The 22,880-nt window shown below is 41.0% G+C and overlaps 2 protein-coding genes across 3 annotated transcripts; one reads left to right on the top strand and one right to left on the bottom strand.

Annotated features, from left to right (window-relative positions):
* The first annotated feature begins 367 nt into the window (after nucleotides 1–367).
* On the top strand, nucleotides 368–9,919 carry fbp2 (fructose-1,6-bisphosphatase 2). 2 transcript variants are annotated; one of them, XM_036527852.1, is made up of 8 exons: nucleotides 368–680; nucleotides 1,839–2,001; nucleotides 2,356–2,448; nucleotides 2,775–2,783; nucleotides 3,639–3,779; nucleotides 4,165–4,302; nucleotides 6,891–7,010; nucleotides 9,517–9,919. In XM_036527852.1, exons 1-8 carry the CDS (start codon nucleotides 508–510, stop codon nucleotides 9,703–9,705), a joined length of 1,026 nt encoding a protein of 341 aa, XP_036383745.1. In that variant the 5' UTR covers nucleotides 368–507; the 3' UTR covers nucleotides 9,706–9,919. The 2 variants fall into 2 exon arrangements, with proteins under 2 accessions (XP_036383745.1, XP_036383746.1); XM_036527853.1 differs by lacking the exon at nucleotides 2,775–2,783 and having other exon boundaries at nucleotides 375–680.
* A 2,284-nt stretch (nucleotides 9,920–12,203) lies between these two features.
* ctsla (cathepsin La) lies at nucleotides 12,204–15,985 on the bottom strand. Its single transcript, XM_036526321.1, has 7 exons — nucleotides 15,850–15,985; nucleotides 15,174–15,296; nucleotides 14,890–15,042; nucleotides 13,983–14,207; nucleotides 13,496–13,664; nucleotides 12,797–12,914; nucleotides 12,204–12,626 (listed from the first exon to the last, which is right to left on the bottom strand). Exons 1-7 carry the CDS (start codon nucleotides 15,973–15,975, stop codon nucleotides 12,527–12,529), a joined length of 1,014 nt encoding a protein of 337 aa, XP_036382214.1. The 5' UTR covers nucleotides 15,976–15,985; the 3' UTR covers nucleotides 12,204–12,526.
* Between the last annotated feature and the right edge of the window lie 6,895 nt (nucleotides 15,986–22,880).

The raw sequence follows: 22,880 nt of genomic DNA, 5'->3' as shown, positions 1-22,880 counted from the left end.
AAGATGGCTTTATCCTGGGCGACTTACAAATTCTGTTTTGTGCAGGTCAATCTATAAAGCTGGTTATTTACTGCAGCCAATGAGGTGAATCACCTTCCTGAAAGGGACAGCAGCAGTGCCCTACTTGGCAGCTGAACTTGGAAACATCTGCTTACAAGCTCAGTTCCCTAATCACTACACCCCTTCCAACAAATAACCAAATGAAATCAAACTTACTCGCTGGAAGACCTGTGTGAGTACCTACCTACACGTCACGTGAGGTTAGAGGGCAGTGTCTCTTTTGTGGATGTGCATGACCCAGACTCCATCGGAATCTCCGTTACTTGATCTGTGTGACATTCAGCTCACAAATATAGCACCTGGCATCGGTCCACGAGCTCTGCTTGAAAAGAATCGGCCTGGCTACAACTACGCTCACAAGCTCCCTTGCTTGCCTGCCTTGCACAACACACACACACACCTGCACACAGAGGACCCCCGGGGGGAACGGAAAGAGAGCTTCCGAAGATGTCGGATCAATCGCCCTTCGATGTGGACGTTTGGACCCTCACGCGGTTCGTCATGGAGACGGGCCGGCAGGTCAAGGGGGCGACGGGCGAGCTCACCCAGCTGATCAACTCCATCCTGACAGCCATCAAGGCCATCTCCTCGGCTGTCAGGAAGGCAGGCCTCGCTCACCTGTAAGTGCTGCGGTTTCCAATCTGTCTCTGTGTCCCTGTGAGAGGGGTCTGTAGATAGACAAAGGAAAGGCCCTTGGGTCTGTAAGGTGATGCTTTTCCTGGGGCTCCATGTAGGGGAATGCATTTTCTCTGTACTGCAGTGTTCTCCTACACAGTCTAAGATTAGACAGTGTGATGCCTGGATTCATTTCTATTTGAATGTGTAAAAAGTGTGAATCTTTAACATCTTGCAAGAGCACTTTTAAGCAGAGATCATCTGAGACCTAAGATGAATTGCAGTTAGATTTTCTTTAAGGTGCTCACAAACATAAGGTGACCTTTGACATTTAGATTGGTCTAAACAAGTTTGAACAATTTGTTGGATTTAATCTACTAGTTATGGCAATCAAACTTATGTTTGTGCAGGAACTCAGGCGTTTATGTTTATGTCTCTTCATGAGTGATTGAAGTGGATTTGCTACAAAGTAGCTATTCAAAGTGTGTTATTACAGCCCTGGTGTTAGTGACTCGTACATGAATTCACCTATGACATTTTCAAATGACTCTGTGGCAAGATATCACATTAGCTTCAGATGTTTAATCTCTCTACTCATTCAACACATTGCTATACCTTTCTATCAATTTACATCATCCTAATTGTATATGTTGCATGGTTTATGTTTTCTACTTGCATTACAAGTAGTCTTTGAAGTCTGTTTGATTTTTGCAGCCATGCTGTAACATAGTAATTCTGTAAATGTATACAGAATTCAGTGAATCAACATGTGAATGCAGGTCTTTAAATTTTAATTTTCATTACAGATGTTGTCTAGGGAACACATATCTGGATTATTAATAGTCACACAGATTAGTAATTGTTGCACATATACTTGTTCTTCAGACAACAAGACTGTTCTTTCCATCCCTTCAATCTGTGCACATCATGGAGGTGGTTTCTAGCAGTTTCATATTTGAGTAACCTGGTTAGGAAGGTTTCAGGTGGCTCATAAATGCCTTTGGTTGCTTAGCTCATTCACATCGTTCCAAACACAGCTAATGCCCATCTCAGGTAGGCTGAGTAAATTTTCAGCACTGGGGGAGATAAAAGAAGATGGCTAGGTTGGCTTGTTGGGTATGGGCCTGTCACCACTTAATACATTGTTTCACCCATCGCTAAAGGCAGGGTATTGCTGGCACAGTGAATGTCACAGGAGACCAGGTGAAGAAGCTGGACGTACTGTCCAATGATCTGGTCATCAACATGCTGCAAGCATCCTACGGCACCTGTGTGCTGGTCTCGGAGGAAAACAAGGACGCTGTTATCACACCAGCTGAAAAGAGGGTATGTTATGCACACACCTGGCCATTTGGTGGAGCACTAGTACTGTTGACACGAAGAGAATGAAATGGAAATGACACTATATCTACAGGAATGTTTCTAAAAGTTCTTTCTATTGAAAAAAAAAAAAAAACATGAATTTCATTTACACAACAGCCACCAGGTGTCTCACTAATCTTACTTGAAGTTGCAGAATATATTTTGGAATGTTCCTTCCCAGTTCTAAAATAGTTTCTATTTTTTTTAAATACTTTTTTTTTTGAATGAATGAATGATGAAAAAAAATATATATATATACATAAATATATATACAGAGAATTTCTGAAACTGTATATTTTCATCCTGTCTTTTACACAGGGTAAATATGTTGTCTGTTTTGACCCACTGGATGGTTCCTCTAACATTGACTGCTTGGCATCGATAGGTACCATTTTTGCCATCTACAAAAGAGTGAGTACTTCAGAAAGCTGAGAAAGGCTGTAGTTTCTGGTGCATGTAAATCATTTGAACTTGCCATATGAAAATAATTAATGGTATCTATATGAGAAGATTAATAAAAGCTTTGCTAGGGTGTTACATTATGTGTATGTGTATGCTGCAAGCTTGACTAATAGTCAGAAAAAGAAAAGCACTGTCATTAGCGTCCTCTATGTGGCTGCCAGTCTATGGGACACATTATGCTGCTATTGCTAATGTCTGATAACCCTTCTGTCAGAAAGTTTGCTTCATTTGATGTCGAGTCTCGTTGTGTCTCGTTGTGCTACTCTCCCACGCAGATTGAAGAGGTAGATGACCTTCTTTCCAGCACCAAGATCACATGTGCCTGCTAAGACATGGAATTGTGACAGTCTATAACAACACTATGGTGACTGAACACAGCTAAAAAAAAAAAAAAAACACTGTGAGCAATAAAATATCGATCTTAGATCAGTCTGTAGACTTTAAAATAAAGGTGTAAGGTATTAAGGAGTTAAATCCTATCCAGTGGTGACTCCAACAACCTTCACATCCAAACAATTCCGGGTAAGAGAAAGCTTCGCCAAAAATGTCAGATCTCCAGCTCAGATACTATAACCACACTCACTTACTGCATACGGTAACATACACTAATGAAAATTAACCGTATTAGCTGGAGTCGATAATACCCACTGATCCATGTTAAATAAACTTTGGAGAACTTATTGGAAAGTAGACTGCAATGACTTCTACTGACCTCAGGGGGTGCTATGACCTCATTAAACTCGGTGTGCATGCAGAAGTCCCGTATATTTATTTAAAGCACATCAACTGACAAATAAAAACTATTCCATATATGAACAAACCATGATTCACATTATATATATATATATATATATATATATATATATATATATATATATATATATATATATATATATATATATATTTATTTATTTTTTTCATATATACCTTTGCTTAACCCATCCATGGGCAGCGTGAGAAGCTTAAAGATCCTACGCCACCCTTACCCTTACCAATAGGTTAGAACAAGACTTGCTGACAGAGAGCTCATAGTAACAAAACGTGTTTTGCATGACCCTATTAACAGTCCGTTTGCAAGGCTCGCAGACAACACGTTGGCATCGTCTCCTCTCTGTTCCTTCTGCGCTTAACCCATACAGACCTCGGAGGGTGAGCCGACTGAGCAAGACGCCCTGCAACCCGGCAACCAGATAGTGTGCGCCGGTTATGCGCTTTACGGCAGCGCCACACTGGTTGCGCTTAGCACCGGGGCTGGAGTCAACTTCTTCATGCTGGATCCGGTGGGTATACAGTGACATTTCCGAGGCCTCTCTTTATAGTAGCCTACAATCACAGCCTTAGACACGAATGCTGTAAAGTCACTGATATTCGATAGTTTACTTGACGTGTCAAACAAGCGCGGTTGTTCATAGAGTTTACATAATACTAGGCAATCAAAAGGGTTGCCAGGAATAACACAACAATGTACTGTACGTTGTAAAAAGGTTAGCAACAGTAGTAAAGCACTAAACACTGATGGGGAGTTAAAAAAATAATCTGGAGGGCAGAGAGGCGATGTAAAATATGGACAATTTCTCAACAAGGACATCTGCTGTTCCTTAAGTTTAATGCGATCCTTGCATTGCAGTGCAGTGAAATGTTCAACAGCGTGTTATTTGTTTTCAGGCCATAGGGGAATTCATTCTCACTGAGAGAAATGTGAAGATTAAGAAGAAGGGGAAGATATACAGCATCAACGAAGGCTACGCCAAGTACTTTGATCCTTCAGTGAACGAGTACCTAAAGCACAAGAAGTACCCCGAGGTATGACCGACACAGCATTAGACAAGTTGTGCATGTGACATTGTAAACGTGGTGCTGTGAGGCCTTATTTAGTACAGGCCTAGCACAACAAAAACTAAGGCCTCATATGCTTACCCCATGATAGGCCTAACTACCGCTTTACATATTCACACACAAAAACTTTAAAAGCTAAAATAGGGTTTGGGTGCAGATTATTGTGTTGGACAAAAAAGAAAATAACGACTCTGGCAAAACTCCACATGAGATAAAAACTGGCTGCTGTCTAAGCGGAATGGCAAAGTTAAACACACGACATGCGTTTCCACCTCATGATGTACCTCTCATCCAGCTTGGCCACAGTCTGGGTCAGCTGCCCCCAGGCAATGGTGACATCCACAAAACCACACTGTCGGGATCGTTGCATTACCTCCTTCCTCAGGAAGTCTGGTGTTGACCATGGAGAAGAGAGACTATAGAATCCATATGGTCAGCATTGCGTCAGTCACAGCACATGGCGTATGTCAGTTACATGTGACCGTCCATGTGTGGGATGAGTCCGCACAAAAATGTGTCAGATATGTAAAAACAAATGTCGAACATCTCATCTGTCGACAAGTCGGGGACAATTCGAGGGACGAGGTTGTCCTGCCCTTGAGAAGAGTTACTGCTAAATCAATAGAACAGTCACTAGAGTTTCCAACACTGTGCTTTGATCAAACAAACAAGAGAAAAACACATCTACCACACATCAGTCATTTAAAAATGATCAGAAGCTTCTGTGAAGTAATGACTCAGTGTGGCTTTTCACTTACATGTTAGGTTTACATATTCGACACTTGAATAGTGAATATAATAGCCTAAACTAGCCTAAACTGGAGTTAGTGTAACTCATAGACCCAAAGGGAATGCTAATGCTAATTTGTTTGGGGCTATTACTTAATAAAAATTAAAAAAAAAAACATTTGACCGCAGTTGACCCCCACATACCTCAGTGCTGTTTGTTTTCACCTCTTTTTGCCTGCTTTCAAAGTAGGAGTTGCCTTCCACTGTTGCCAAACAGCATAGTTCATCATGACTCCTGAGGGTGATTCGCAAGCACATGATGGCTTAAGGGAGCATTTTTATTTACTCTAACAAGGTTCTCTATGAAGAGAAATGCATTATTCTCTCCACAGTATTTGTTTAATACATCTTAGTTCCATAATTTTGTAAATCAAACATTGTGTGGCTTTTTGAGTAGTCGTGCCGTTGTTTTCTTTTGATGTTTCATTTGATCTTTGGATAGGTGGTAATTACCTTTTGTATTTGCTCAGAAGAGAAAAAAACAGTGGTGTTCAATCTGAATCTTTAAAAATTAAATCTTTAATTACTCATAGAGATGAAAGTCGTGCTGAAATAAATTCTCCACCCTGGTCCAGTGATCTCACTTGATCTTCAGACTTTTTACTTCAAAGCAAGCAATTCAAAAATCCCATTTATTTTGAGATATCATCTTAGGAACAAGCCATGATTCACATTATTTTCCATATATACCTTAGCTTAACCCATCCATTGTTGTGGTCTCAGAAGCTTATACTGACCATTAAGCCCTTTTAAAGGGTCTGGCAAAGTCCCTCAGTTCTCTGTCTTTTTTTGCATCAGAGCATATAGGTCAGGTATACTCAGTTCTAACTTTTGATGTTTTGAGTCCTGTCCGATGATGTTTCAGCATCCAAAGTAGGAGAATAAACAAAAAAAAAACTTTACAGACATTTCTACAATGTTGACACTGCTGTTAGTAACCTCAATGACATTTGTGATGCACAGCTTTGGTAACTACAACTTGCATTCAGTTTACAATATATCTCAATACAAATGACAGTCAAGGCAGTAATTTTAGCTATTCAAGTTTTTTCTCTGCAGCTAAATGATTACACAGGAATTAGTGGGTAGAAATTGGATCACACTGGGCCATGTGACTTGCCAAAGGTGTGGTCTAAATACTCACAAATAATCATAAGAAGCACACGGATGACTCAGATGCGAGATACCACAGAAGACACAATAGCAGAGGCTTGAAAACCTGACCCAGAGCAAAGCCATGTGTTTAAGCACATGATTGTTTGCAGTCTATGGTCACCATTCTGTACTACTTCTGATTATTCAAGCATCCTGTTTGAGCAATTGATCCCATCTACCCTCTTCAATTCATTTCTATCCAGTAGTAGGGAGTACCTTTTTGGGTTTGCTGCGGAATCTGGACGCTGCTCATAAACATGCATTTTATACCTCTACTATTTTGGTCTTTGGTCAATGTTCACATACCAGAAACTTAAAAGCTGAACATATATTGATTCCGGGAGAATTACAGGTCCTACACTGTAGATCCTTCAGTGGACTGGCGTCTCGTACAAGTGGCATATATAAGACTTGTACGCTACTCCAGTGACACTGAGGAGCTCTGAGCTGGCCAGAATCAAGCTCTACTTTTAGTGGAGTTACCAGGGTAAAAGCAAGAGCAGCTAACTAATGATAAAAGATAATGAAAGGGGTATTGATTCAAACCTTAAAGGAACTTGGAAATTCTGAGATGTATTCAAACTAATTCCTGTTCCACTATGTCCTTGCAGGATGGCAGTGCCCCATATGGAGCGAGATATGTGGGATCAATGGTGTCCGACATTCACCGCACTATTGCTTATGGAGGAATCTTCATGTACCCAGCCAATGAGAAGAGTCCGAAAGGGAAGGTCGGTCATTCAACATTTTCAGTACAAGAGTGTCATTACTTAAACATAACCTGAAACTATCCAATGCATAATATAAAAGCAACATTACAAGTGAACATTGGATTCAGTGTCCAGTTTTGGGGAAGCTACTTTGAAAGCTTAGCTTTGCAAGCTACCAATTACTTCACACTGGAAGAAGTTGAACTACAGCAAAGCTACCCTAGGGAGAAATCTAGTTTGGTTAACTAAAGCTACTTAGAAAAAGTAGTTTGAACTACTCTGTGGAAAAAATTATCAAATTGACAATGTACATGTGATACAAAATTATAACAAAATATAATTCAAAAAAGTCACATGCCAGCAAAAAATGCCACTCAATTGAATTTATTGCAAAAAGTGCCCACTTGTTCACAGGTCATACATAAACCAAAAAAATAAAATGCCCCACTATTGCAAGGAATGTCAGCTTTTTATGACCCAAAATTGTTTGTAGTTTCAGTAGTTAAATACACAAAAAATGGCGAAAAAAGTAATTTAACTACTTGAATCGCTACACAAATATGAATGTAGTTGAACTACCAGCAAGCTACTGCAAAATGTAGTTAAACTACTAATTTAACTACATGTATTTCACTACTCCCCAACACTGTTAGTGTCCCAGGAGGTTTGATGTTGTGAAATCAACAAACTGCACAAGGACAAAGAGCACCTGACAGAAATTTTCAGGAAGGAAAACATGAAAAGCAAAGTTGTTATTGGCAGTGTTATGTCATGGCAGGCAGCCAAAGAAACTAAAGAACAGCAGGTAGAAAACTTATAAAAACAGCTAGATGGTAAAAATAGGCCTGTATGCTTCTCTTGGCCTTTTTATTAGGTCATTCATTATACGAAAATCACAATAGGAAGCCATCAAACTGCATCAGACTCTTTTCAAACAATGAAAGAGTCTTTCAAGTGGACCTGACCTGCTCTTATTATGTCACATGTATGTGTGAGTGGGAGATTTACATTGACTTTGAAGTTCTCTGGAATAATTTATCTTTAGGAAATATTATCCATGTAGATGTCTGGTTGTATATAGACCCAGGTAAATTTGGTTTTTATAAGTGGATCTATAAATGCTTCCCAATAAACACTTTCCCAGGTGTTGGATTTTCTTCTAATCTTACAAGTAAATGAACCGGACCAAAAGCGCGCTTGGAGAAAAAGCTTTATTTGGTGATGGAATCCGGCAGCATCTCTGCCTGCGAAGTTTTAACTGTTACCGTGATCGGCCTATACCCTGAAACAAATGGCAACAAACAATAGGTTTACACTGTTGCAACATCAACCTATGTTCCCAGTGCAAATCGGGATCCTTTGATGCTGAACGCCCCTTTGTGTGGTGATGGTTGCCAATTTTCCACTCCCGGTTGTATGCTACACTTGATGGCTGTTGCCTGCCTTAATCAATTGTTTGATTACCAACAATTGAAAACCAACTGTAACGTGGCGCCAAGAGGTGTAGAGCTTCCTTTGTAACCATGATAATAAGGCCATCAGGTTAACAGTTCTCTGATTCTGAACCACGTCTGGTCAGATGTTAGAAGTACTATAATCTTACACAGGGTTTCATTTTGTCAGAGAAGAGTCTTTAGACTGTCTCTCTCACTGCTTTACAGTAGTGAAGTGAAATCTGTGGGAATCTTTTCCCTTTGTTTATACTGAAAGACCATTGTGGTCCCTCGATCAATATCAGCACATATATTTTTAAAGTTAATATGTAATCTGTTGAATACATAAATTGTCATCATATTATTTATATAATTATTTATTTATGGTATTTATTGTATTTATGCAGTTGTTGGGGTGTACCATCATTTTCTGTGGTGAACAAGTTTTTGTTCTGTATTGTCACACACTGCTGTGAGATGTGTGATAATATAGACCATTTCCTCTTTTCTCCAATTCCCATCAGTATGGGGTGTTGGGAGTTTACATTCTCCTAAATAAAGGTTCTAAATCTCCTGTTTCACAACGTCACCCAAGTATGCCCCATAAATACCCGTTTTTAACAGTAAACCTTTAAACTATGGCCTCCGACACCTCATATCACAGCTCACCTGACTTCTCTATGGGTATCTGGTCGCGCCCTCACTGTGAGAAATCTCGTAAAGTCACGTAATGGTGAATGTGCTTGACTGTAGATTAGTGTAATGTACTTTATCACTCCAAATGTCACTATCCAACATGTTTACTTTCTTCCAATGTACAGCATGGTCTTTATATTTTCAATCTTTGTTCGACAAACAGTGCCAGCGTTATCGTGAAATCCAAGCGTGTTATTTTCGAGCAAAGTTTTTTCAGCATATCACGATATGTTTCCTAACAAGCCGAAGAGAGAGGGATGGCTGCAATCTATTATGTTAGCGTGAAGGTGGAATAAGTCCTGACTTTGTAGACTGTTTTGGGCTCCAAGTCATGCAGAGGATCTGATTAATTCACTCTGCCTTGGGTTGTTCCCCTGCCCCGTGTTCTGTGTCCTCAGCTGAGACTGCTGTATGAGTGTAACCCCATCGCGTTCATCATCGAGCAGTCGGGTGGCATGGCCACCACAGGAACCCAGAGGGTCCTGGACATCAAGCCAGAGTCCATCCACCAACGCGTGCCCTTCGTCGTGGGCTCCCCGGACGACGTGCAGGAGTACCTGTCCTTCGTCAAGAAGCATCAGAAATAGTCACGTGCTGGGTGTCACTTTTCTCAGATCTGATTTAGTCTGAGATCACTTACCCTTAAATATGTTATAAAATCCCTAGTGTTGATCAGCTACACTACCCCGATCAAGAAGTACAGCAAATCATGAAGCATTGTTGTTGAAGTCACAGCAAAGCAAAACAAAGTATATTGATTGTCCTTTTCTATGAAAAGCTCAATAAAAAAGGTTAACTTCAGATGAAAATGTGCTTGTTGTTCCAAATACCTCCCAGTGCTGTTTCCATTCTTGCGAAAGAGCTGTCCCTGACGGATGGGCTTCTGTCTGGGGGTGGAGGGGGGTGAATGTGTTTGTGTGTAGAACAGGAAGTGTCAGTGCTTGGCTCCAGGCCCTCCTTGTCGCAAACATGATGTGCTGAGTCAGCATGGAGCTGCTGCCAGCAGATATGAGACCCGCAGTAAACAGCGAACCCCTCCCCCCGCAGCCCCTGCCCTGCAAACCCCCCCAGTCTCTTCCCCAGCGATCCCAAACTGCCCACTGTATTTAACGGTGCCTCACCCTGTCGGTTTGAACAGGCTGCTTAAGTTAAAAATAAATACATATACATGAGCACATGCCATTCTCAGACACAGAGAAGCCAAGGGGCTTAGTGATAGTCAGCAATCTGAGGGCATTGACATAGGAAGGTAGTGCTTGGTTTTCTTACAGAGAAATCCAGACATTGGTAGGTATTGTACATCTTCACAAATAAGACAATGTATCTGAAAATATAATATGACATCCTTTCAGAGTTTTGAATTTACCCTAAAAATACATGACATCTACAGCACGAAGCATCTGTGGATAAGGGGGATTTAAAAACAACACTGTGAAGCAAACCTTGATAATCAATGCAGAACTAACACTTCAGAGTTATAATTTGAACAAGTGTTATAGCTACAGTGGTTTATTTTTTTAGTGGGATAACTCAATGAGCCAAGCAAATATCCAAATCACTAGCCTGCATGTAATCTGACCTGCTTAGAATGGTACACTCATTTTACCAGCCACACAGGTTATCTTGTTCTCACTCTCTGTAAATAATTTTCCAGCCCATACTGTAAAGCATTATCTCCTTCAGTTTCTTCCTTCTCAGCTGTAAGCAATGAGCGAACCAGCAACAGCCACAGACGTACATTGACTGTCACAATGAGGACAAACAGCATACACCCAAAAGCCTCACGCAGCCATGTTTGTACTTCAGCTCTAAGGAACAACACAATCTTTACACCTTTCAACCTCACCATTGTCAGAAAAGTCAAACATTCACCCATGTAAGAAAGTTTATTAAAGGGTTATTGTAGTATGAAACTAATATTTAACATTTAAGTGATGGATTATAAGAATCTCATTTTGTGGCTGAAATTCAGTATTTCCATTTGCATTCAAAACAAACTGTCATAACAATTGTATTTCAAGGTCCATCTACAACAGTTTTGTCACATTTTTGGTTTATATCCCTTATGTGCCATTTGTATCCAAGTAAAGAATGAAATAATTCAGTGTCCTGCTCACCTGTTGATGCTCAGCTTCAGCCCTTGTTTAAGAAAAGGCATCAAACCAAAACCAAACTGGACATGTCTCATGCCTGTTTCACACTTACTTGGTTTAGAAGAGGCTACCTGGAAGCAAGCTCAGTTTTCAGAGGTTTAATTTGTTTTAATTAAAATTGACACTTAGGTGCTGCTTAGCAAAACTTAGTTTTCACTTCATTTCCTATTTTACTCATTTCCTTACACATGCTTATTCAGCAGTGCTAGTTAACTACTCAAAAGCAGTTTGAAAACCAAGATTTTTATGAAGTATCATGTAGAGTAATTTGCCAAGTGTCCTGTTCAATCCAAAGAGGTGAGATCTGTGATCACTTGGCCTTAAATATTCCCAGTATCCATCAACTACATTTCCCCACTCCAGTGGATTATATGAAGCTCATTTTTGGGTGTACATTCAAATGCTGATGTGTGTTCAAAAGTAAATACCATGTCACACGCACCTGCTAACACTGACACTGGAATTTGGCAATGAAAAACAAAGCATTGGGTTTATAGACTCATCCTCCCATGGCATCCCTTCATGTCCAACTCATGGCGCAAAGGTGCATTTTTGCCATGATACACTTCTCATTTTTACATCAATCTGCAGTTTCAGATGACAATATCTCTCTCACACATCATTTTGCATTTGCAGCTGAAATACATTCCGCTGCTCGTGGTTGTAGTATGCGGTGTTCAGCTGGAAAACCTGGTGCTATTGCCTTCCTAGGAAACGTAATTTCTCAACATTGAATAGGGTGTGGAAACAAAAAGGGGGCATTTCTCTTAAACCAAAACACTTGAGTCAGGTGAAGCATCATAGCCTGAACCCAGGAAAATTAACACGTAGGGAAGGGTTATGGTTTGTGTTTTCGCTAAGACAGGGCATCAGAACCCACTTGTAATGCCAGAGGAAAAAAGGCAATGGAAAGACAAAAACAGCCAGGTTTAAAGAGTTTTAATTGACCGTGAAAGTAGAAAAAAGTCAAGGACCAAAAACATACGACCTGAACCTTAAAACCCACATGTAATCTTTACATGTAAACATATTTACAAACATTTAACCTAAAAACAGCCAGACAATCAATACAAACAAACAAAACACCATAACAGAATTGCATTATTCCCTAAAAGTGTTTTTTTTTGTTTAAACCACATAATGTTTGGTGTGGTTTCTCCTTCTATCCAAGCCTCATTAAGGCTGCATTATAAACATGGTTCTTTCAAACCATTAAGGAAAAAATAAAATCAAACTAGGCACATGTTCCCACATGCTACACCAGAGGGTAGCTAGCAGCAGTAGCAATACCACAGTGGTTCTGCCTGTCCTTGGCCATATAGATGTAACCTTTGTCACCCCAATTCTCACTCCAGCTGCAAGACAGACAAATGGCGCTGTTAGCATGGCATGTGGTGCTGTTGTGTGTATTTTCTCAAAATGTCTACAATGGAAAAGATGAAATCTGCACTCAAAGGACATGAAGGTCAGAACTAGGAGACCAATGGTAAGCACTTAAGCCCAGTATCAAAGTTTGCAATCGTACCTGTTCTTGACGATCCAGTACTTCTTGCCATCTACATCCTCTCCCTGGAATCCGTAGCCCACAGCCAGTACTCCATGGTCCAGGTCTTCACTGCTGCAGTCTTTCTCATAGTAGATCCCTACAAGAGGTCAGACAGGCGAATGCCGTTAGCTCAAGAATGAGGGAAATCCGGGCGGTTGAGGCATGTACAGAAAAACATGACTTAGTCTGAACTGTGTCATGGCTGCTACCACAGAAAGGGTTTTAGCGGATTCACCTCCCAGCTGTGGACAAATAGCTGCATGCCTCTGCAATCACATCAGTCAGTTTCCAACCCATCTGCTGCCCAACTGACCATTTACATATGCATAGCAAATGCACTCAGCATGCACCATCAATGAATCATTTGGTTTAGCGAATTCCCCCAAATACTACCTATGCAAATTCCATTCAAATCAGTCTCCAGTTCATTTGGTTTAATTCTCTAATGGGATTTGCAAGTTGTGCACTTCAAACCTCAGGAAGACAACACAGGGTGTGCATACTGAATTTGTGCAGCTCCAATGAAACCCATCGCTGCACTGCTCTGAGGACACGGCTCACCCGACAGGTTTCACTCCCTGGCAGGGCAAGAGGGCCTCAGGCATTGATAAATTATGCACAAATTGGGGTTGACTGTTGCCAGGTGAGGACCTCGGGAGGAGCCTTCTGCACACTCACCTGACTGGTAAAACTGGAAGGACTCGTGGCCAGCATCAATGGCAACAGACACGGGGCCCACGGCGGCCACGGCCTTCATCAGTGCATGCTCCTTCCCGCTGGGCAGGTCCATAAAGCCTGTGTCGTTGGCTGAATTGTACTTCGGGTCATAGTGGCAGGGCTGATCATCCTATTAAAGAGAAGGGGAGATCTTCAATTCAAGGCTGCCTTTTGCACAATGAACGTAGAAAAAAATGTGTGGATTTGAGAGAAGACACACCTATCAGTCCCTGACTGAAAACAACAAACCACATTTTTTTGACCTCCTGGTATGGCCTGGCACAAAAGCGCAGACCAAGGTCAAGATACAGTTTACACAGTTTTACTACTCTACGCATATGGAGCCACTTGCACATGCATGTCAGCATTAGAAGACTGCTGTAATACTCTTAGATACAGTGCAATGTTAAAAAGAAAGGGACTGACGTGGCAGGAAAGGGAAACTTACGGTTCCCAGGTAGGGGTAGGACTCCTCAGAGTCGATCCCATTGTTGTCCTTGACATACTGGAAGGCCTGGTCCATGAGCCCACCATTGCAGCCCTCATTGCCCTCGGGCCTGGAGCAGTCCACCAGGTTCTGCTCACTCAAGGACACCAGCTTGCCTGTCTTCCTGAAATGCTGACCCTCCAAGGCACCGGTGGTGCTGAAGGCCCAGCAGGACCCACACTGACCCTGATGGAAGGCAAGGGAAGCAATTATAAGAAAACCATTCTGTTAAATATAACAGTTTACTATAATGAAATGACATCCAATACTGCATTACAGCCATTAGCTTTAGGGTTGAGGCCATGTCTGAAGAACTGGGGCATCAAAAATGTGCAGTTTAAAGGCACAATTTTACAGAAGAGCTGGCTGAAAGCACTGCCCTCACTTGTGCACATTCATGGTGATAGGAAGTTAATGTTTTAGTAATGCAGTTGTATGAGGAGAAAAAAAGAAGACTGTGTCTGGTATATATAGATACACTTGCCCATGTGGATCTGCTCGACAGCCTAAGCAAACTGTCATGGAGCAAAGTCCAACAACTGTTAGCCAGGCCATAACGTGACCACATACTCCGCAGAGAACCGTTTCCATGCACTGTTAAAACCGTTCCTCACTATGCAACTGTATTATTACTATTAACATACTGAACGGTGTCAAAAAAGCAGAGCTTTCACTTAACTGCGCTTCATTAGACACTCCACCCACACAAATGTTAACAGCTTGATAAAGTGGCTGGACCCATTTCAGCACACAGAATAACCACAGGGGTGGGGTATTAAGGAACATTTCGTCCTCATTGCAAACTCAGATGAAATGTGCCAGAAAAAAGGAAATAAACACAAAAAACCCAGCGTTGAACATTTCGCACCTGATCCTTGACGGGAGTGACATAGCCCTTCTCCCTCCAGTCAACCTGACGTGGCGCCTCCAAGAAATTTGGCTCCAGGAACATCGACCCCTTGAACTTCCTCTCTGCCCTGCGCTTGTAGCCATTCATGACCTGCCTGAACTCCTCATGCGGCTGGAGGGAGAAACATCAGAAGTAGAGATCTAGGAGATGACGCCATCATGCACTGTGCTGCGAATGCAAGACTCTGCATTTTATATGACCAGGAAAACAATGACATTATGCAGCGAGCAAACCTGACTCACCATGTCACCGAAGTGGTTCATTCCCAGACGATAAGAATGCTTTCCCATGGAGTGTTCAAGATTGTGCATCTCGATTTTCTTCAAGTTCTTCTCCCAAACCATTCGTCTCCAACCTTCTTCCTTCTGAAAAGTTACAAAGCACATATTTACATTTCATGTTGACAATGTGGACATTGCCAAACCATGCTCACAACGATTCCAAATGACAAAAGCTCTTGATTACTTTTAACACAGTCTAGACCTCTTCAAACTCTACCTGGACTGACACCCTTGTCATTTGACCTTGTAAATTCTGAGATTCTTGGCTCGTACTTGTAGCACTCTCTCTTACGTTATATTTGTAGCACGTTTTTGCCTAGGTAGTATGGCAGCAGTTTATTGTCTCATAACTGTATTTGATATATGTAACCTTAGATCAGATTAGTTCTGTCTCGCTACACCGACCTTGTGCTCAGCTTCAGCACTATCTGCACTGTATGACCTGTACACATCTTGCCCTGTTGCCTGTTGTTTGCCCACTATATGCACTTTTGTGCGTCGCTTTGGATAAAAGAGTTTGCTAAATGAATAAATGTAAATGTACCCTTGTTTCAGGCAAAGAGTTAAAAATCTGGGCTCAGCAGACACTGTTCTTGGAGATGCAAAGAAAAAAAAAAACACACTTGTGCAGACCAACCTCGTGGTACTTTTTGTTGTGCCACTGCTTCCATTGATCCCAGTGGTCGTTCAACTGTGGGTCCAAGCTTGGGGCTGCGCAAACAGCGCCGAGGCACAGCGTGATCGCCACCAATTCCAGCTTCATGGTGACACGGCTGTAAACCAACGAAGAAGGGTTAGTTTCGAAGGAGTAAAAGCCACGAATGCCATACTATCGCGTAAAAAGACAGGAACATACATTTCTTCAGATTAGCCTACTTCCTTTAAACAGAGAAATAAAATGGCATTTTACAGGGAGAACGGGACAATAAGGCCGGTGGCAAATATATGTTTATCCATATTCCAATAAAAATCGACGGAAATTAAACACTGCAATCGACGACACGTAGGCCTGCAACTGCGTTTTATTTCATTTGTTTATATAAAATAAATGCTCGACGTACTGCTCCCACTGCACATTCCCAATGGCCAACCAGTGCAACACTCGCGTTACCCCTCTGTATTTAAAAGAAAGGGGGGGGTCACGTGTTCACACATACACAGGACAGTCTGCATGTTTACAGTAAATGAACACCACAAATTGCTTAAACGATTCAAGCTGAATCTGAAGTGTGTTTTGGGGGAAAAAAATGCCATTTCCTTTGTTCTTGGTGATCACGAGCTACGGGCGGCTCCAAACCAAGCAGCTGAATCATTGTCCGGGAACAAAACATGGATCGAATCCAAGGCAACGGAAATCGAAAAGAAAAGCGATACAAACTTGTCGGAATACTTTCAGGGAAAGAAATAACGTTCAACCGATTTGTGTTTGAATGATACACGTAACGAATATCAGTGGCTACCAGTATTTTACTTTTAACATGAGTATTTTGCGCCGTAATCGAGAAAAAAAATTCGGCAGCAACAAGGCCATCAGCAGTCACAAGAAATAAACCAGCATTACAACATCACCACATAAAAAACACATTTTACACAGCCACATTTAACATTACATGTTAGCAAGATACGTTTTTTCTTGTTTGTTCCAGAAATAGCCAAGTTTCACGTCAGCAAGCACCAGGTTTCAGCAACGTTAAATCATCACAAGATTCACACATGGAATTTGCAGTATACAATAAAACGACTCCCAAAAGTAATACTTAGTCTCACCTACTGTCTCTGATGCCGATGGACGATTTCAGTACAACAGCAGGAACCGCAGCTTTATAGTGTTACAGCTTGTGTGCACACACAACACGCAGAGAATCAGCCATTGGCTGAGAGAAGACCATCTGAACACGTCTTGTTCCCACCCATAAGTTAACTCATCCTTGCATGTGATCGACGAACACGTGACAGTATTCCAAGGAATGACGGCGACTTTTGGGAAGTTGGGCAAACCAGGAAACAGTAATAGTTTTTTGAGAATTGTGGAAGTGCCCAACAGGCATTTTATATCTCAAAACGGGTATGATTCCCGGTGCTGCACAGCCCCTTCCAATTTGGCATACCTCCCGTAGCATATCAGTTGTTCTCGTAATCATCTGATAGCGCCAGGGTCTTTATTTTGTCGGAACGACCCATGAGCCGAGTTAACATGATGTCAAAATATCCTACTGACCCCCAATCAATACGGCCAAGGCGCGAAAAAGAGTTAGCCGTGAATATCTTTTTTGGTCAGACATTTAAAACAGCACGAAAGGTTTCGCAAATCACGCTTGGCTGTGAAAATGTGTGGATGAAGAAATGTTTCTCCTTAAATTGAATAACTATCACTACTGTAGGTTTAAGACGAGGCCTGTGTGTATCCATTATGGAGAATGCACGAGTAAGACAAAGCAAGAGAACTAATTGGTAGTCCTGAGTGCTTTGCAGCAGATGGTTTTCAAATGACTGTGTGCCCCATTTCGCGTTCCCGTTCGGTCAAATATTATTTAAAAATACCATTAAAAAGTGGTACAGTTTTGCATGTTCAAGGGTGATACCTAGATTTAAATGAATCGGTGAAATCATGTTTTGAAACCCATTACGATTTTTTAGAAAGTGTCGTTCACAGTCGAAGAAACAACTCCATGTGGCGTCTTCAACAGTGAGAAATAACATGCATGTTAGAACAGGTATGGTGTCACAGTTTGCCTTATCATTCTTACATGACTGAATTGCGAAATAGCACATTTTGTTAAACTTAACACACTACCCGCTATGCTTAAGGTTTATAGCTTTGCTGTACAGTATATTTACATACTGTTTGTAACACAAGCACTGCAATACATGTATATAAATATATTTACATATATTAAGTTAAATTAAATAGTTTTTTGTAGATTGGCAGGGACTGTTCTATTGTATGCTGTGGTACTGCTGGGAAGACTGATGTACTTACTTGGAGGAGAAGGAATTCAAAAAATATTTACATATATTGAGCAATTTAAAAATGCTTCAGGTAGCACACAGTGAGAAGCACAGCATATGGTAAATATGAAGTCATGTGAGTCTGTGTGGTTCTGAACATATTCTTTCTTGAAACTAACTTGCTTTCAGTTCTCTACAGAAATGATGGTGAAACCTGTACAGGGTAAGCTTTTTTTCCCACACAGTAAGCAAGGTTGGCCCTTTCTGTGCTGTCAGTATCTCCCAAACAACCTGGTTCTTCCAGTGTGTGACTGAATAACATGGGTGATGTACTAAATGCAGACGTTTCTGGAGGCCTTGGCAGAAATGTCTCATATAAATGATTTAGTATTACATGTAATGTAATTACAGGCTTGATTATTTTATCTTTGTGTGACTATATACTGGTGTGTTGTTCTATTGTGTACAGTTCATTTCAGTTTTTAATTTTTGTGCTTACCATGTGCTTACTTGGTCCCCTTCAAAAAGATTTTTTAAAGTTTCAAATAAATAAAGGAAATAAATCAGTTCAGCACTAGCAGAATGTGTCCGTGGATGTCAAGTGCTATCTTTCTGACAAAATAAAGCATATCCTATTCAAATTATGCAGTATTTTCAGTAAATGTCATTCAGTATCAAGGCATATCAGTATCAGATTGAAGTATGTCGTTACTGACATAGCAGTAAAAAGTGATGCTACATCCGTTTTATCAGCTGTGGTTCAGTCTTAATCATTAATGCCAACAGCATGCTGTACTGCTGTATTGTTACCCTTGGTCACATACTGTAGGATGTAGGTTCTCAAACAAGTTTGTCAAATAAAAGATGTAATCATGCACCTATCACCTAACTGCCTATCACTTGTGTCATGTATACTGGAATCTTACCCTTCTTGTAAGATATCAAAGGAAATAAACACTTGCTGATGTTGGTATTTCCTTGATTTGGCTCCCTTGTTTACTCTTGTGAATTCCTGTGTCTTGATATGTTAACAGTTAAAAGATACTGTCAGAATGACAGTGACATAGTGTCTGTGACCATCACAAGTCCTGTGGATCACATGTGATGATGGGGCCATGTTGTTCAGACCTGTGAACTTCATGAACCTTTTTTTATCACCAATGAAATGTCACATTGTCTGCCCCCCGTCAAAGATGTTGGAACAAGAAACAGGAATATTGATTAAGGTTATAGTATTTCCCCTTCGAAAACATGTTTTGAGATGAAGGGTTTGTTTTTGCAGAGACGTATGCATAGCTCAGAGCCAAACAAATCGGTGTAAAGGCCTCACTGTTATGTTCAGCATTTGTTTGTACACACGTATCCATGTGATCTTTAAGTAAGAAAGAGGAGGAGGATCAGTGCAGACAACGATGGCGCCAAAAAATCAATTAAAGGTCAACATGCCACTGATTGCAGAAAAAAGGGATGTAAATACAGAACTGAATGAATGCCACTATCCTGGATACAGCAAATGCATTATTTTGTGATCTTTCTGTTACTCATGCTCATATTCAGAGCACTGCTAATTCATTCTTTTTATCTGTTCCTTGTTCACCCTATCAATGAATGTCTTGGTATCTCACACAACAGATGGCAGGGGGATGTAATTAATAGTGCCTCAAGTTTAATTGAGCAGACGAGAGGAAATGTTTAAATAAGAACACTGGAAGTTTAATGAGTGACAGCCTCACGTAGGCGCATCACTGCTATTCAGCCTCACAAGGCACATTATTCTTCCTTTTGTCTAAACTGTACAAAACTACTTTCTCTCATTAATGAAAACATTTTCAATGTCTCCATGTAAATATGAACTATTTTGCACCTATTTTCTCTTGACAATTCTGTTCATGGCCAGGGTAAGTTTAAACTCATCGGTCCTTTAACTCAAGGCTGTGTACACACACCATGTACTTGTGGTTTGTAATGTAGGTATAATGGTTAAGGTTACTAGGTGTGGCAGTCTTAAGCTTCAGCAAGGCTCTTAAGATGCATTGATGCTGTAACTGTCCATCTGTGAAAAAGTAAGCCATGTAAATCACCCTGGATGAGGCTGTCTACTAGGCAGATAAACCACAACATAATTAGATATTTCAGCTAAGCTGTTCAGGAGGTTTCACTGGATGAGGGCAAGTGAGGAATTAATACCATTTCTTTTTCCTTATTCTGCCAAGTAAGGAAGTAATACAGACAAATTCAGTTTGAATTAATTTGATTTTGCACAACTTGACAGTGGTGTAGGCCAGCGCCCTTCAACTCTGTTCCCTGGTCTAACTTTTAACTTTGTCTAATCAAGAAAATCACTATTAAACACCAGAACAAACGCTTGCACAGAAGTTGGCCCTCTAGGACCAGGTTCAAGATGTAGACTTTCCTCCAAAGACTACAGGCCCTCAGAAAAGACTCTTAAAAATACAACACCTTGCAATACCTTGCAAAAGTACCTGTGACCATTGAAACTGGCCCTGTAGCTCACATGTGATGTTTCAGTATTGTTCAGACTTGAAACAAGGAAGTAACACTGTTTCAGTTCATATGGGAAAAAGTATCCAGCAGTCTTGCTGTGGAGAAACACATTCATCCTTTTTCATTGTTTGATTTTGCACAGCTATATGGCTATAGTGCTATGGTGCAGATGCCTCCATTGTATTTGACCCCTTCGTAAAACTAAATTTGCTCAGGTGCTTAAGAAATTACCTTGGCAAGCCATACGCTTAGCTGAATGACCTCTGTCTGTGTGCAATAACAGCAGTGTGCATTTCAGAATAAACACATCTGCCTTTGGAAGGTCACTCAGTCAAGTAGTAAAGACCTAGGACACTGATGAGATCCAAACTGCGCAGCTGGGGGGTGGGGGGGACTGGTTAGGGATGCCACTGTAAGGCCAACAGCAGTTTTGGAAGAGCTACAGATCTCAATGGCTGAGATGGAATAAAATGTCCATTAGTCAACAATACCCCAGTCACTCCTCAAAGCTGGCCAGAGTAGGTAAGAAGGAAGCCTTTTCTGGGGGAAAAAAAATCTAAAATCTTGCAAGGAATTTGCAACAAGCATTTAAGTGACACTGCAAACATGGCAAAAGGTTTTATGGTCAGAGGAGACAAAATGTAAACATTTTGGCCTAGTCTATATGCAAAGTGGTTTGCCTTGCACAAACCCAACACAGTGCATCACCCATGCAACACCCTACTGTCAAGCATGGTGATGGCATCATTATGTTATGTTATTTCTTTGCTCTTTTCTTTAGGTTTCGACAGTCTGTAAAAAGACAGCTCCGATTTGTTGTTGAATCTATTTGTACAGTCAATCTAACACCAGCTCTCTCCACGTTTTGGATGCGTTTTTTGTGCTGCATTCAAGCTGAACGCTAACACTGCCACTCAGTGGATGTAACCCGCAGTGACTCCGCCTACTGTGACGTCATGTGCATAACCGCTATTGGCTGTATAGGGGCCCACTACAGGTCCTCGCCCCCTTTGCAATGAGCCATCGGCTCCGCCACTGGCTTCCACCTATTATTTACGTAGAGGAGTGAAGACTTATGCTACAAAAAAGTATTATGCATATTTCGGTTTTTTAAACGGTCTCATTTGAACAAGTTTGGAAAGAAAAAAAGCAGCAAAAATTCGTGGAGATCATTTATAATTCTATAAAATGGCATAACATTGGAGGAGGGTGAATAGTGCTGCAAGGCACTACATCTTCCACATTCATACAAGTCTGTGTTTGCCTAATTACATCACTGGATTGCATTGTCATGTGAGTCAAGAGGTAAGAGTCCATGTTAGAAAAGTATGTTATTCTCCCAAACCCATTTCAGCCAAACACTCACAATCAATGACAGATAAACCTTCAAAGACACTTGAAGAATATCTGTCGAAATGTAATCAGCAAAACACTGTCCCAAACATTTTCAAACACCCTTGGTAGTTCAATGCATTTGCCTGGGTGACAGCCATTCATCTAGACTTCCCCAGGGAAACCAGACAGAAATCTTCTTAGGTAAACAATTTATTATAAAAAATGTACTACACTATAAAGTTTAAGGAAGTATTAAGGTCATGGCATTCCAATACATGCTTTAAGAACATAATGGTATAAATAGAAGAAAAAGTTTTGTGCAAAGAGATGACTGTACAAATAGTCTTAATTACAAATGTTTCCTTTCCCTCTACTGTGTCACAGGAGGTCAAAGACTGAAAAACAACCCCCCTCCAACACAACAATGGTTTCACGTTCGACTCCGAGGGCTGTCATAATTACTACAATCACTTACGACAAGGATGTGCCTTTTGGAATGAGAAAATAAATGTTTCCCTTTCAGAGACTTTGTTTTGTCAGCTTGGCTGCAAAGTCTTTGTGAGAGTCCGGAGGCAACCTATTGTCCAAGCACATCTGTCCGTCTCTCCTTTGTCTGCTGTTGCCTTTCAGTAGAAATCTACTGGGCATCTCTTTGTGATGTTGTCAACCCAAAAGGCAAGGCTTGAAGAAAACGCTGACTTGTCCGTGCATATGGCTGTTGCCATTGTGTCGCTGTCAATTCCAAATATTTCAACCCTTAAACGTAGTACATTCCATTTTTTTTGTCGTTGAAATGATCTGCGAGCACGCTCTGAGGATGAATTTTGGTTCAGGCCATCGCAGAAAACATGAAGAGGGGAGAAAAGAGGAAGGTGGATC

The sequence above is a fragment of the Megalops cyprinoides genome, chromosome 4, assembly GCF_013368585.1.
Source record: "Megalops cyprinoides isolate fMegCyp1 chromosome 4, fMegCyp1.pri, whole genome shotgun sequence".
Lineage (NCBI taxonomy): Eukaryota > Metazoa > Chordata > Actinopteri > Elopiformes > Megalopidae > Megalops > Megalops cyprinoides.
Note: the sequence above shows the minus strand (reverse complement) of the source record. Positions and strands in the feature narration are given on the sequence as shown.

What these genes read in the sequence shown, in the direction of transcription:
- fbp2 (XM_036527852.1), top strand. Translation starts at nt 508, where the DNA reads ATGTCGGATCAATCGCCCTTCGATGTGGACGTTTGGACCCTCACGCGG. An exon ending in AAGGCAGGCCTCGCTCACCT is followed by an intron (nt 681 to 1,838) that starts GTAAGTGCTGCG and finishes CCATCGCTAAAG; the next exon opens with GCAGGGTATTGCTGGCACAG. An exon ending in AGAAGAGTCCGAAAGGGAAG is followed by an intron (nt 7,011 to 9,516) that starts GTCGGTCATTCA and finishes CTGTGTCCTCAG; the next exon opens with CTGAGACTGCTGTATGAGTG.
- ctsla (XM_036526321.1), bottom strand. Translation starts at nt 15,975, where the DNA reads ATGAAGCTGGAATTGGTGGCGATCACGCTGTGCCTCGGCGCTGTTTGC. An exon ending in CCTACCCCTACCTGGGAACC is followed by an intron (nt 13,665 to 13,982) that starts GTAAGTTTCCCT and finishes TCTCTTTAATAG; the next exon opens with GATGATCAGCCCTGCCACTA. An exon ending in TACTGGATCGTCAAGAACAG is followed by an intron (nt 12,627 to 12,796) that starts GTACGATTGCAA and finishes TCTGTCTTGCAG; the next exon opens with CTGGAGTGAGAATTGGGGTG.